The following is a 13,280-nucleotide window of genomic DNA, read 5'->3' on the forward strand; positions in this document are numbered from 1 at the left end:
ACTGTCCCCCATGAACGTCTCCATGTCAGTCTATCTTTACCTCCATTTTCTCCCATTACTCTGTTTTAAGTTCCCCTTTTTTATCGCCTTATGTATGTGACATTTTATTCTTATTTTGAGTTGTCATGTCAATTGGCTGAAGAGCGGCGGATTGTGCCGCCGACAGCTCTCCCCTGCCCATATGGGGCAGGGGAATGAAATCACAATAAAAGAAAAAAAAACAGTCCATGACAGTCAGTTTTACCCCTGACGAAGATGACGGAGGCAGTCATCGAAACCTCGGGATTTTATCCAAATCTGATGCGGCAAGTAAACAGAACTTTTTATGCATGGACTCTGTCGCGAAAGACTTCGTAGTCATCCGAGAGGTGTCTGGAATAAAAGATTTTACCTACAACAGTACCACGGAGATGTGAGAGTCTGTTTGGATGAAAAACTACATGGACGATTGTTGAGTACCCACCACAGTCTCGAGACACCTTGCACTTCTTGACTTCTACCTATGGAGGACCTTGAAAAATGTTTATCAACAGAAGCCAGCTACATTGAACCAACTACGAGAAACCATCGAGGCAGCGCGGCAATGACGTATTTTGGCAGGTGATAGGGGTCGCTTTGAACACGCACAAAAACCTTCCCCCCGTGCAAGAATTGTAACTGTGTGTCGTTCCGTTCCAGTAATACTGACTGTCAAAGAGTGCCTACATTTTTCCGGATTCCTATGTATGTGAGTATCTGCCAAGCTGTTGCGGCTGGTTCAGGTGTTTCTGCAGCGGCCATTTTCTGTTGCAGAAGTACGTGGTGGGCTCGGACCGGCGCGTGTACCCGTACGACCGCGAGATGCCGCTCATCTTCATCGGCGGCGTCCCCCGCTCGGGGACCACGCTCATGAGGGCCATGCTGGACGCACACCCCGAGGTCAGGTCTGTACCTGCTCACACCGCCAGGCTTTCTTCTCTAACTGCCCATTTACAGGGATCCTCGACCATGTAATTGGGCTTGACGGGTGTAGCCTGCTCGTAGAGAGCGGGTTCGCTGGTATATCCGTCCGCAGCATTCCGTGGCTTGTAACTAATGGCAGTGACCAGTTTGACAAGTAGCTGTTATGATGCTTTTAATTAATACTTCCTCCACTTTTGGTACCTCTCGTTGGTCAAGATAATGCATTTTTGGTCAGTTACAACATTTTTCTTTTGCAAAGGTCACACTATTTTTTTTAAATCCATCTTTTAATCTACATGTTTGAAAGTTTTACTGTGTGTTGATACATCCTTTAGGAAGAATATGTTCATTTCTGCACATAATTTCCATCCCTCTCAACTGCCTTACGCCATCTTGGAACCAGCGCCTGTATACTCGCACGGTAAAATTCTGGACCAACCTGTCGGAGTCACTGTTTGGCAGCATGCACAAGGGAGTCATCATCTTCAAACCTTGTTCCACGAAGGGAGTCTTTCAGTTTCCCAAAGAGATGATGGTCACATGGAGCCAGGTCAGGTCTGTAAGGCGGGTGTTTCAGTGTTGTCCATCCGAGTTTTGTGATCGCTTCCATGGTTTTCTGACTGACATGTGGCCGTGCATTGTCGTGCAACAGCCAAACACCCTGCTTTTGCCGATGTGGTCGAACACGACTCAGTCGAGGTTAAAGTTTCTTCAGTGTTGTCACATATGGATCAGAATTTAAGGTGGTTCCACTTGGCATGATGTCCACAAGCAAGAGCCCTTCGGAATCAAAAAACACGGTAGCGATAACTTTTCCAGCAGAGTGTGTGGTTTTGAATTTTTTTTCTTGGGTGAATTTGCATGATGCCACTCCATTGATTGCCTCTTCGTCTCTGGTGAAAAATGATGGAGTCACAATTCTTCCAACAAAATTCATCTCCACCATTCTCGTACTGTTCCAAAAGTTCGCTGCATACCGTTTTTCTTGTTTCTTTGTGAGTCTCTGTCAACATACTGGGAAGACACTTGGCACAAACCATTTTTAACGCCAACACTTTCAGTATTCTGCAAACACTTCCTTCCCCTATCCCAACGTAGCGTGACAATTCGTTCACTGTGATGCGTCTGTCAGCAGTCACCAATTCGTTAACTCTCTGCACATTGTCTGGAGTGTGTGCAGTACGAGGCCTGCCGCTGTGAGGACAATCCTCAATATTGCCGCGCCCGCTTTCATCACGTAACCTTCTTGGCCACCGACTAACTGTATTGCGATCGACAGCAGCATCTCCATACACCTTTTTCAACCTCTTGTGGATGTTTCCCACTGTCTCGTTTTCACAGCACAGGAATTCTATGACAGCACGTTGCTTCTGATGATCGTCAAGTGTAGCAGCCATCTTGAAGGCATGCTGTGATGGCGCCACTAACGGGAACAGGTTGAACTAAGTTTGAAAACAAGCGGGAAGCATGTATCTAGACACTGTAAAACTTTCACAGATGCAGAATGAAAACTGTATTTTTACAGAAATAGTGTGCATTTTTTTTGGAGTGACCCTCGTATTATATTGGTAAGCTGTGGCTCGCCGTTGAGAAGAAATGACAATTGAGTTATACACTGCATAAATTTACATATCCAAAGGCGAGATTAAATCTCTTAAATATAAGAACACGCACAGTGGTCTGGAGGACAGGATGGGCAGCAATCTGCGGTTGTTTGGTGGTGGTGGTGGTGGTGGTGGTGGTGTGGTATAGGGGAAGGTCTCGAACACTAGTGACTATAGGACAATGCAACATTACTCAGACAATATTTCTTGGTGTAACGAATGGCAGGTAGCTCTAAATGTAGAAATAAGGGGTGTTCAAAAAGTCTCTCCGCGCGTGCCGTATGACGCAGTGAATATACCGAAATGAAACTCAGCGAAATACAAGTTATTAATTTATTGAATATTCATTTTTACTTACAAATTTTCACATTAAATGTTGAAAGTGTTCCTCCTGTTGTTGAATACACAATTCAATTCGTCTAATCATGTTTCCAAACACAAGTTCTAACACTTCTTCTATAACAGAAGCAGTAAAAGTGGATAATGCAGTTTTCAATTCATCGATGGATTTTGGACTGCTTTTATAGACATTTGCTTTCGCTGCACTCCAGAAGAAAAAGGTCAGGTGGTGTTAGGTCAGGCGATCGTGGAGGCCAAAGTCCTTGTGAAATTATGCGATCACCAAAAACATCAGCAAGCAGTGACATTGAAACGCGAGCTGTATGCGCGGTCGCACCATCTTGTTGAAAATAACCGTTCAGTATTTCACTTAACACAAGTTCTCCTATGAATGGGTACAGAATATCACTGCAGTATCGTGCATTTACTGTTTCGTTGGAAAACCCAGGCAGGCGAACAATCATACGGCACTGCGGAGAGACTTTTTGAACACCCCGTATATAAGTTAATGCGGATGAGTAGGAAAAACAATTCTGAAATGTTCGAATAAACCATTAGCAGCGCACTGCTTGACACAGTCACATCGATTAAATATTTGGGCGCAACATTGGAAAGCGGTATGAAATGGAACGAACTCACGAGGATTGTGGTACGGAAGGCGAATTGTCTACTTCTTTTTATTGGGAGAATTGTGGGAAATTATGGTTCATCTGTGAAGGAGATCGCATATAGGTCACTAATGTGACCCAGACAACTGCAGGAGTTGTTGCGATCCGCACCAGGTCGGATTAAAGGAAGACATCTAAACTGTTCAGAGGCGGGCTCCTAGATTTGTTTCCAGTACGTTCGAACAACACGCAGGTGTTACGGAGATACGAGGGTTGTTTTTTAAGTAAGGGCCGTTCGCGCGTATAGTCCCGTAGTTCGCGCGGACGCCGCAACAAGCCACCGCGCCACTTGCCGGCATCCTTCCCGTTCACACTGATGCAAGTTGCAGTTCTGTAGCTGACGTGTACGCATCGCTGTGCTACTTTATAATGTTTACGATTATTGAATCGCCCGCCGCGTGTGAGATACGGTCAGTGATACTTTTTTGACCGCGAGAAGCCTATCAGCTGCAGAAATTCATCGTCAGTTAACAGAAGTTTATGGCTTGAATGCAATGAGTGAAGGTAAAGTGCGTCAATGGGTTAGAGAGTTTAAAAATGGCCGTCAAAATGTCCATGACGAAGAACGCTCAGGCCGGTCCTCTGTGATCACTGATGATTTGGTGGCTGCAGTCGAAACAAAGATTCGTGAGGACAGAAGATTCACAATTTCTACTCTTTCTTTGGAATTTCCATAAGTTTCAAGATCGGTTTTGTACAAAATTGTGTCTGAAAACCTAAACTTTAAGGAACTGTGTTGTCGTTGGGTACCCAGACTCCTCACAGAGGTCCACAAAGGGAAGAGATTTGCCACTTCATTGGACTTTTTGATTCGTTACGAGGAAGAAGGGGATGACATGTTGAGTCAAATTGTCACTGGAGATGAAACATGGGTATCCCATATCACTCCCGAAAGCAAGCGACAATCGATGGAATGGCGACACACAACCTCACCCGTCAAGGTTAAAGACAAACAGACGCTGTCAAAGCGCAAGATTATGGCAACTGTGTTCTGGGACCGGCGCGGTGTTTTGCTAGTGGACTTTATGCCACGAGGTACGACAATCAACTCAGATGCCTACTGTGCAACTCTAAAGAAGCTCCGCAGAGCAATTCAAAACAAAAGGCGCGGCATGCTGACAAAAGGAGTTTTGCTCCTGCACGATAACGCTAGCCCTCACACCTCTCAAAAGACTCGGGATTAGATTGAATCTTTTGGCTGGGAAGTTTTGGACCATGCACCATACAGCCCCGACCTTGCTCCTAGCGATTTTCACCTTTTCGGTACCTGAACCACCATCTTGGCGGGCAGCGCTTCAATGACGGCGATGAAGTGAAAGCGGCCGTGAACTCTTGGCTGTCGGAGCAGGCGGCCGAATTCTTTGAAGAGGAAATTAAAAACTTAGTTGTACGGTATGACAAGTGCTTAAATAAACAAGGCAACTATGTAGAAAAATAGGTAAAAGTGTGTAGAATCAGAAAATAAAAGTTTTTTTACAAAAGTATTTCTATCTTTTTTTTTTTAAATAAAAACGGCCCTTACTTAAAAGACAGCCCTCGTACTTCGGGTACTCAAGTGGCAGCCCTTCGAGAGAAGGTGACCCTCTTTTCGAGGAACACTGTTGAGAAAATTTAGAGAAACGGTATTTGAAGTTGACTGCAGAACGATCCTACTCCAGCCAACATACATATCGCCTAACCAGCAACAAAATAAGATACGAGAAATTAGGGCTTATAGGGAGACATAGACAGTAGTTTTATCCTCACTTTTTCTGAAAGTGGAACAGAAAAGGAAACGACTAGTATTCGTAGAAGGTACCCTGCGCTACGCACCGTACGGTGGCTTGCGGAGTATGAATATAGATGTAAAAGTAGAACAACATAAATTATGTCCATCATTAAACTGAAAAGAAAATACTTTATCGAATTGTTTTGGCACTTGCTGATTAGCTCGGAAATGTTTATTGTATTTACCTTGACAACTGATAAAGTAATCCAGATTTCATTTACAAACTAATGCATAAGAACATATTGTCCGTACACTTGGACAAATCACAAAGAAGTTCCCTGAGTTGATGAAAAATTAAACTGAAGTCGTGTGAATATGTAATGGCTCACAGAAACAAGGGCATATTGATGAAACAGTAGGACAAGAGGTACGTCGTGATGGTCAATACGTTCTATGAGGTTACATTTCCAGAAATCGTTTCAAAAACTGGCACCTTGCAAAAGTAAAGTGTTGTCATGATTTAAAAGACTATGAGCGGCGAAGATGGGACTGATTCTCAGTTGTAAACTTATCGAATGACCAAGAGCAGAATGACAAGAAAAGTTATCAGAAGTTTTTTCGGCATTTATTGACGTTACATGCTTCAACGCGTACAGTCTGTACAAAAAATTAGGCAACGAAAAAAGAAAATAAATATTCATGAATAGTCTCGTGGGACAGTTGGCCGTATCCTCTTCGCATCAAAGGTCATCAATCTCGAACACCTATAGTGACTCGTCTTAAACCGGGGAGTTTCCAGAATATTTGCTTAGCACAACGAAGAAAAGACCAGCAAGTTGTGGGCTGTACACGAGAAGTGACCATCGAAAAGAGACATCTTGTTTCTGTGCAGAATGTAAAGTTCCTCGTATGTAGAGAATAACATTTGATTCTCTTTTGCAATACATTATTTTCGAACCTAATCCGCTATATTTTTGAAACTTCCTGGTAGATTAAAACTGTGTGTCAGACAGAGGGCTGCGCTCCCGTTATAGTGGCAGCGATGGAAACTGCACGCGTCACTCGCGCGCGATCTCTGAGTTGAGAAGGAAGAGGAGCCCTTTAGCTTCACCGGTACCAAAATCCAGCAGAAGAGAACTGATCAAAACTGCGAAAAGATCTTGAGAGACGGTGGGAGGTCTCCGCCTCTCAAGAAGTAGCAATCTAAAACTGCCGTTCCAACCAGTCAACCACAGAAGAGATTGCCAAATTAAGCCAATGGTTGTCTGGCGTCACCAAAATATCTGCGGATATTCTTGGTACGTTTACTGTGCGCTGTGAACAAATCTAACACCTATTGGCGCAAATATTTGATTTCTTATTTAGATGGACAGCAAACGAGTTGCCAACCACATGATATATCAGTAATACCAATAGGTGTTGCCGGAGTCACTGCTATATGGGCTTTTAACTCCACAACAGCGAGGGTTCATAACACAGCGATTATGCTGTGAGGGGTGCAGCATGCGGTAGGAGGATGATGGGCTGTGAGTTTAGGCAGTCTGTGCGACATCGCGGAATCCTCTTGTGTATTAAAACGAATGTGTAAATAAGCATTTAGATCAGGGGTTGTCAGCGTGCTTCAACTCACCGCTCCCCCAGCTGTCTTGGAATTGTACCCCCCCCCCCCCCCTCCCCCACCGCACAATTTCAAGGCTATCCGTCATCGCCACTGCAAGATTTCGTAGCTTCACCCGTCAGTATTACAGTATTTCCTTTTAAGCACAGACTCTTTAGCATGGCGGTGATCGCGAGTGTAAACAAACGACCACCGCGGGGAGAGACGAGATGCGACGAAACAAGCCCTCTCTCCTTCTCGCAGGTATGGCAGCCTAAACCCATGATAAACATATGTGCTTGTGGGAAAGCAGAGCTTACAAATGGTCATAGCGATCACCGATCCTTTCTGGTGTCACCAGTTTTGTACTCGTACGTCGTGCTCATCTGGAGTAGCTTCTACAATCGTTCCAAAACAAAGAAAGAAAACAATGAGCAACGCTCAACACAAAGCCCTGCTGAATACACAGACCATTCAATAATAGTTACAGCAATTGCTTACTTGGAACAGCGTTGCCGTAAATGGCGTATTCTGGCCATGCATCTCAAGTGGCGCACGCCGGTTTCGGTGCAGAGAAACTAAGAGTCAGGTAGGCAGTGAAAGGTCAGTTTATTATAGTGAACATAAAACTACAACTCCCATCTTCCGAGCATAATAACACAACACAAGTAATAGTTAACGATAAAATCTCTCTCTCTGATACGAGGGAAATACACTACTGGTCATTAAAATTTCTACACCAAGAAGAAATGCAAATGATAAACGGGTATTCATTGCACAAATATATTATACTAGAACTGACATGTGATTACATTTTCACGCAATTTGGGTGCATAGATCCTGAGAAATCAGTACCCAGAACAACCACCTCTGGCCGTAATAACGGCCTTGATACGCCTGGGCATTGAGTCAAACAGAGCTTGGATGGCGTGTACAGGTACAGCTGCCCATGCAGCTTCAACACGATACCACAGTTCACCGAGAGTAGTGACTGGCGTATTGTGGCGAGCCAGTTGCTCGGCCACCATTAACGAGGCGTTTTCAATTGGTGAGAGATCTGGAGAATGTGCTGGCCAGGGCAGCAGTCAAACATTTTCTGTATCCAGAAAAGCCCATACAGGACCTGCAACATGCGGCCGTGCATTATCCTGCTGAAATGTATGGTTTCGCAGGGATCGAATCGAGGGTTGAGCCATGGGTCGTAACACATCTCAAATGTAATGCTCACTGTTCAAAGTGCCCTCAGTGCGAACAAGAGGTGACCGAGACGTGTAACCAATGGCACCCCATACCATCAAGCCGGGTGATACGCCAGTATGGCGATGACGAATACACGCTTCCAATGTGCGTTCACCGCGATGTCGCCAAACACGGATGCGACCATCATGATGCTGTAAACAGAACTTGGATTCATGCGAAAAACTGACGTTTTGCCATTCTTGCACCCAGGTTCGTCGTTGAGTACACCTTCGCAGGCGCTCCTGTCTGTGATGCAGCGTCAATGGTAACCGCAGCCACGGTCCCCGAGCTGATAGTCGATGCTGCTACAAACGTCGTCGAACTGTTCGTGCAGATGGTTGTTGTCTTGCAAACGTACCCACCTGCTGACTCAGGGATAGAGACGTGGCTGCACGATCCGTTACAGCCATGCGGATAAGATGCCTGTCATCTCGACTGCTAGTGATACGAGGCCATTGGGATCCAGCACGGCGTTCCGTATTACCCTCCTGCACCCACCGATTCCATATTCTGCTAACAGTCACTGGATCTCGACCAACGCGAGCAGCAATGTCGCGATACAATAAACCACAATCGCGATAGGCTACAATCCGACCTTTATAAAAGTCGGAGACGTGATGGTACGCATTTCTCCTCCTTACACGAGGCATCAAAACAACGTTTCACCAGGCAACGTCGGTCAACTGCTGTTTGTGTATGAGAAATCTGTTGGAAACGTTCCTCATGTCAGGACGTTTTAGGTGTCGCCGCCGGCGCCAACCTTGTGTGAATGCTCTGAAAAGCTAATCATTTGCATATCACAGCATCTTCTTCCTGTCTGTTGAATTTCGCGTCTGTAGCACGTCATCTCCGTGGTGTAGCAGTTTTAATGGCCAGTAGTGTAATATGTAGGTTCGGTGGAATCACATTTACTACGATCAGTATAGTCATTGACGAGGATCTGTGTGTGTAAGTGCACAACAGTGAGTCGGGCCAAATTCCAGGAGGTCCACGCTGTAGAGGTCAAATCTCGGAATAGCTCGACGATGAACGGTGGCTGCTCCGCGTCGCTGCGGAGGCGAAGATTGTCAGTTGGTAGCGCGACGTCGGTCGACAGCTCTCAGGGCGACTCCAGGACAGTTTGTGGCTGAGGGACCGCGGAAGGAGGCGGCGTAATTTCCCAGAGAGCACGTCCGTGAAGAGCTGGCAAGTCGTAGCCGTGCACCAGCTTAAATAGAGGGTGGTTATAATTAATATTTCGCTGCTCAATCCAATGTAGACGGAAAACGATGTATCGTATGGCTACCCACTTCATAACAATGATGCTCAGCCTGTGCGCTGCAGGATTTGTGTTGATAGTAGTGGTAGTTGGTTAGTTACTTGGAAGAGCAGTTGAATGGAATGGACAGTGTCTTGAAAAGAGGATATAAGATGAACATCAACAAAAGCAAAACGAGGATAATGGAATGTAGTCGAATTAAGTCGAGTGATGCTGAGGGAATTAGATTAGGAAATGAGACACTTAAAGTAGTAAAGGAGTTTTGCTATTTGGGGAGGAAAATAACTGATGATGGTCGAAATAGAGAGGATATAAAATGTAGACTGGCAATGGCAAGGAAAGCGTTTCTGAAGAAGACAGATTTGTCAACATCGAGTATAGATTTAAGTGTCAGGAAGTCATTTTTGAAAGTATTTGTATGGAGTGTAGCCATGTATGGAAATGAAACTTGGACGATAAGTAGTTTGGACGAGAAGAGAATAGAAGCTTTCGAAATGTGGTGCTACAGAAGAATGCTGAAGATTAGATGGGTTGATCACATAACTAATGAGGAAGTATTGAATAGGATTGGGGAGAAGAGAAATTTGTGGCACAACTTGACCAGAAGAAGGGATCGGTTGGTAGGACATGTTCTGAGGCATCAAGGTATCACCAATTTAGTATTGGAGGGCAGCGTGGAGGGTAAAAATCGTAGAGGGAGACCAAGAGATGAATACACTAAGCAGATTCAGAAGGATGTAGGTTGCAGTAGGTACTGGGAGATGAAGAAGCTTGCACAGCATAGAGTAGCATGGAGAGCTGCATCAAACCAGTCTCAGGACTGAAGACCACAACAACAACAACAACAACAACAACAACAACAACAGTAGTGTTAGTGTCCTGACAAGTCGTTAGGCACCGTTTCTGATTCCGCGACGTAGGACTGAAGAACGAGCATCCGGGTGCATTGCTGTTGCAGTCGACATTGGCCTGGACAAGATGAGCGGGGCTTTACTGGTGAAGCCGTTCTATCAGAACAACAGGATTCTGGCTCTGAGGTTACGTAAAAGACTGGGTTTATCAGCAGCACACAAACACATGTTGGAGGATGAAGGTGAGCATAGCGAGGGCGGTAGGGAACATCGCACACGAGATGTTTCGGCCGGCATTAGAGCAATCTTTAGTGCGGTCCTAGGCTGTCTTGGATGCAGACGGTTGTCACACTGGGCAACGTTTGTAACCTGGAATGTAAATATGGTATAGAATCAACAAATGATACCCTCTCACGTGCAAATTAAAATGTATTTTTTCCCCCGATGGTATTCGTTAAATCTCTTTAATGTCTATTGAGGCGACTGATACGGAGTACCTGGTAGCACAATGCACCTAATATGTAAAACGTATGTTTTTGGTGGTATCCGGATACTTTTGATCACATAGTGTATGTCCGAGCACGTAACCCTGCGGAATCTAGTAGGCCTGCATTGCCTGTGCCCTTTGGTTCTCTGCCGCTGCCGCCTCCCGGCCGCGCATGCGCTCGGAATACGGGCATTGGCGGTGTAGCCCCTGTCAGTTGTGGCATAGGCCACCCGCGACATGCTGTTGTGACGCTGGAGGGCTATCAGCGATAGCAACCTTTACGTGTATTTTTTTTTTAATTTTTATTTTCTTCGTTTTGGCTATGGGTTACAAGGACCAAACATAGAAATATTTCAAAATTATGAAGTTAGCATACAAACACACTCTTGAAGTTAAACAGAAGCGCAATTAAACAAATACCATCCGGCCGGCGGCATTGTTGACAGTGACACTGGAGCAGAATTACAAACAGCACTATGCAGGAACATTATGATAAACGTGCATGTGCTCTTACACTAAAAGACAAATCATGAAAGGGCAATCAACGTACATTATACAATAAGAGTAACAACAGCTGAAGAAGAAAATTGTAAATAACGTCGTATATCAATGTGAGAAGAGTAACATAGAGACAGACGCACTTAAAAGAAAAACCCAAAATGACAAACTGAATACAATCTACGGTATGTACAATAGTGCCTGTAGAACAGTGACATAGAATGCACAAGAGAGAAATAATGAAAATTTAATGCACAAATGGAGGTGCGCAATTGAAAACACAAAATTACGGACCACTTACGAATCGGGTTGATGCCATGTGGAAATGAGTACCTCATCAACTCGTAAATTGAATTTGGATGCCGGTGGATTTCGAATAGTCTGTGAGCAAGTTCAAGTTATATTTATCAAAACGCTGGAGTAAAACAGGGCCGGACGGTGTGGCCGAGCGGTTCTAGGCGCTTCAGTCTAGAACCGCGCGATCGCTACGGTCGCAGGTTCGAATCCTGCCTCGGGCATGGTTGTGTGTGATGTCCTTAGGTTAGTTAGGTTTAAGTAGTTCTGAGTTCTAGGGGACTGATGACCTCAGATGTTAAGTCCCATGGTGCTCAGAGCCATTTGAACCATTTGAGTAAAACAGGAACAGTAGTTGGAGGGGGGTAACCTCCCGCAACCAATTTCTTATACGAGTCTTATTTTGCAGTCGTGTACTTGGAACATGCTGATATAATGTGGTTAAGATGCGCTACTGCCGTTGTGTCCTTATCGAAGTGTTCAGACGTAGTAATCTTCAACCGATATAGGTGCCTTGGGTAACACTCGCGCCTTAGCCTCGTGCGAAAGATAGTCATGTGACGTCTTTTTACGCCACCATAATTCAAAACACTTCCGGTCCTCACCTCGTCAACTAATCAACTAAAACTTTAAAATGTCCAAAATATTGCCACTTACCATTGCCATAATTTGTATGTAATTGTCAATTTACTTGTGCTGATGCCCAAGAAGTATTGCATTTTGTTTTTTAATATAGTAAATCATATTTTCATAATACTGAACATACTTTTGTAGTATTCGTTACTTTACAGCTCATTGGACTTATCGTTGATTTTACTCAAAGCGCTGTCGCTTTAATGATATGTATCCTGGCAGATGCATCAGGCCCTACCGTAGTGTGAATTACTCCTTTGAACTGAAAGTAACACGAGAAGTCCCTGAATTGTTCGTGGAATCCCACATTTCCCTACTAGTAAAGAGTTTTATAGAAAGCAAGGAGACCCTAGTCAACAGTGACAGATTCTTCGAATAACTTCCCTACAGTGTTGCTGTAAAGCTCGTAAAATGAAATAGGCTTACCTAGTCTGTCAGGGTTCAGTTTTCCACGATGATGTGGAGGGCTTCGTTATTTCATTTCAAAATTTCTTTTTACAACTGAGTCACAGTGCTAGTTGTGCATTTGTAGGCGAGGGAATGAATCCATTTTCTAAGTATTCATTCGATTACTGGCAATACTTTGTACGTTCGGCCATTTTCAGAAAAAGATGCTTCCTTATACGACTGACTAGAGGCCACAGATTTTTGCCTTGCTGCACTGAGTGTAGTAACGACGTACCGCAATACAGACGTAGCTTCAGGATACTGTCACTTCGCTGCTGCTTCGTGGCAGTCAGGAGGCTGTTGTCTTGAGTCCGACCTCGTCCACTTTGCACTGACTCCGAGACAGAGCAACTGCAGATATTTCGGCAGATTGTGGAAGATATGAAGTGTCAGAACAATTAATGACAATCATTTTTGTCTTTCTTTGTAAGTTATTTCGGCAGTCCGATAAACCTTATAGCAGCAGGAACTGAGAATGAGTGCATTAAACTCATTAGAAACACAGAGTTTTATTGTGGTTTGACATTAACCCTTGTCTCTTAGTAGTGAATGTGTGGATAAGGGCGCACGATAACTTAGTCACCTGTCCTCTCCTATAGTTCTTTCTTTTTTAACGACTGGCCCAAGCAAATAAATTAACAGCCGTCATCTCGTCTATGCGACTGAAAGAAGGTACACAATAAGGGCCTCTTCTGTTGAAAAAGAGCTGCTTTCA

At 44.5% G+C, this 13,280-nt stretch overlaps 1 protein-coding gene across 4 annotated transcripts in view; it reads left to right on the forward strand.

Moving 5' to 3' along the window:
* LOC124782465 (protein-tyrosine sulfotransferase-like) overlaps nucleotides 1-13,280 on the forward strand; it is an 878,071-nt gene that overhangs the window by 740,920 nt on the left and 123,871 nt on the right. For all 4 annotated transcript variants that reach the window (XM_047253943.1, XM_047253942.1, XM_047253944.1 and 1 more), the window contains one exon: nucleotides 793-923. In XM_047253943.1, the coding sequence (XP_047109899.1) occupies nucleotides 793-923 (131 nt within the window). The remainder of the gene's footprint in view (nucleotides 1-792; nucleotides 924-13,280) is intronic.

Source organism: Schistocerca piceifrons, chromosome 1 (genome assembly GCF_021461385.2).
Source record: "Schistocerca piceifrons isolate TAMUIC-IGC-003096 chromosome 1, iqSchPice1.1, whole genome shotgun sequence".
In the NCBI taxonomy this organism is placed as follows: Eukaryota; Metazoa; Arthropoda; class Insecta; order Orthoptera; family Acrididae; genus Schistocerca; species Schistocerca piceifrons.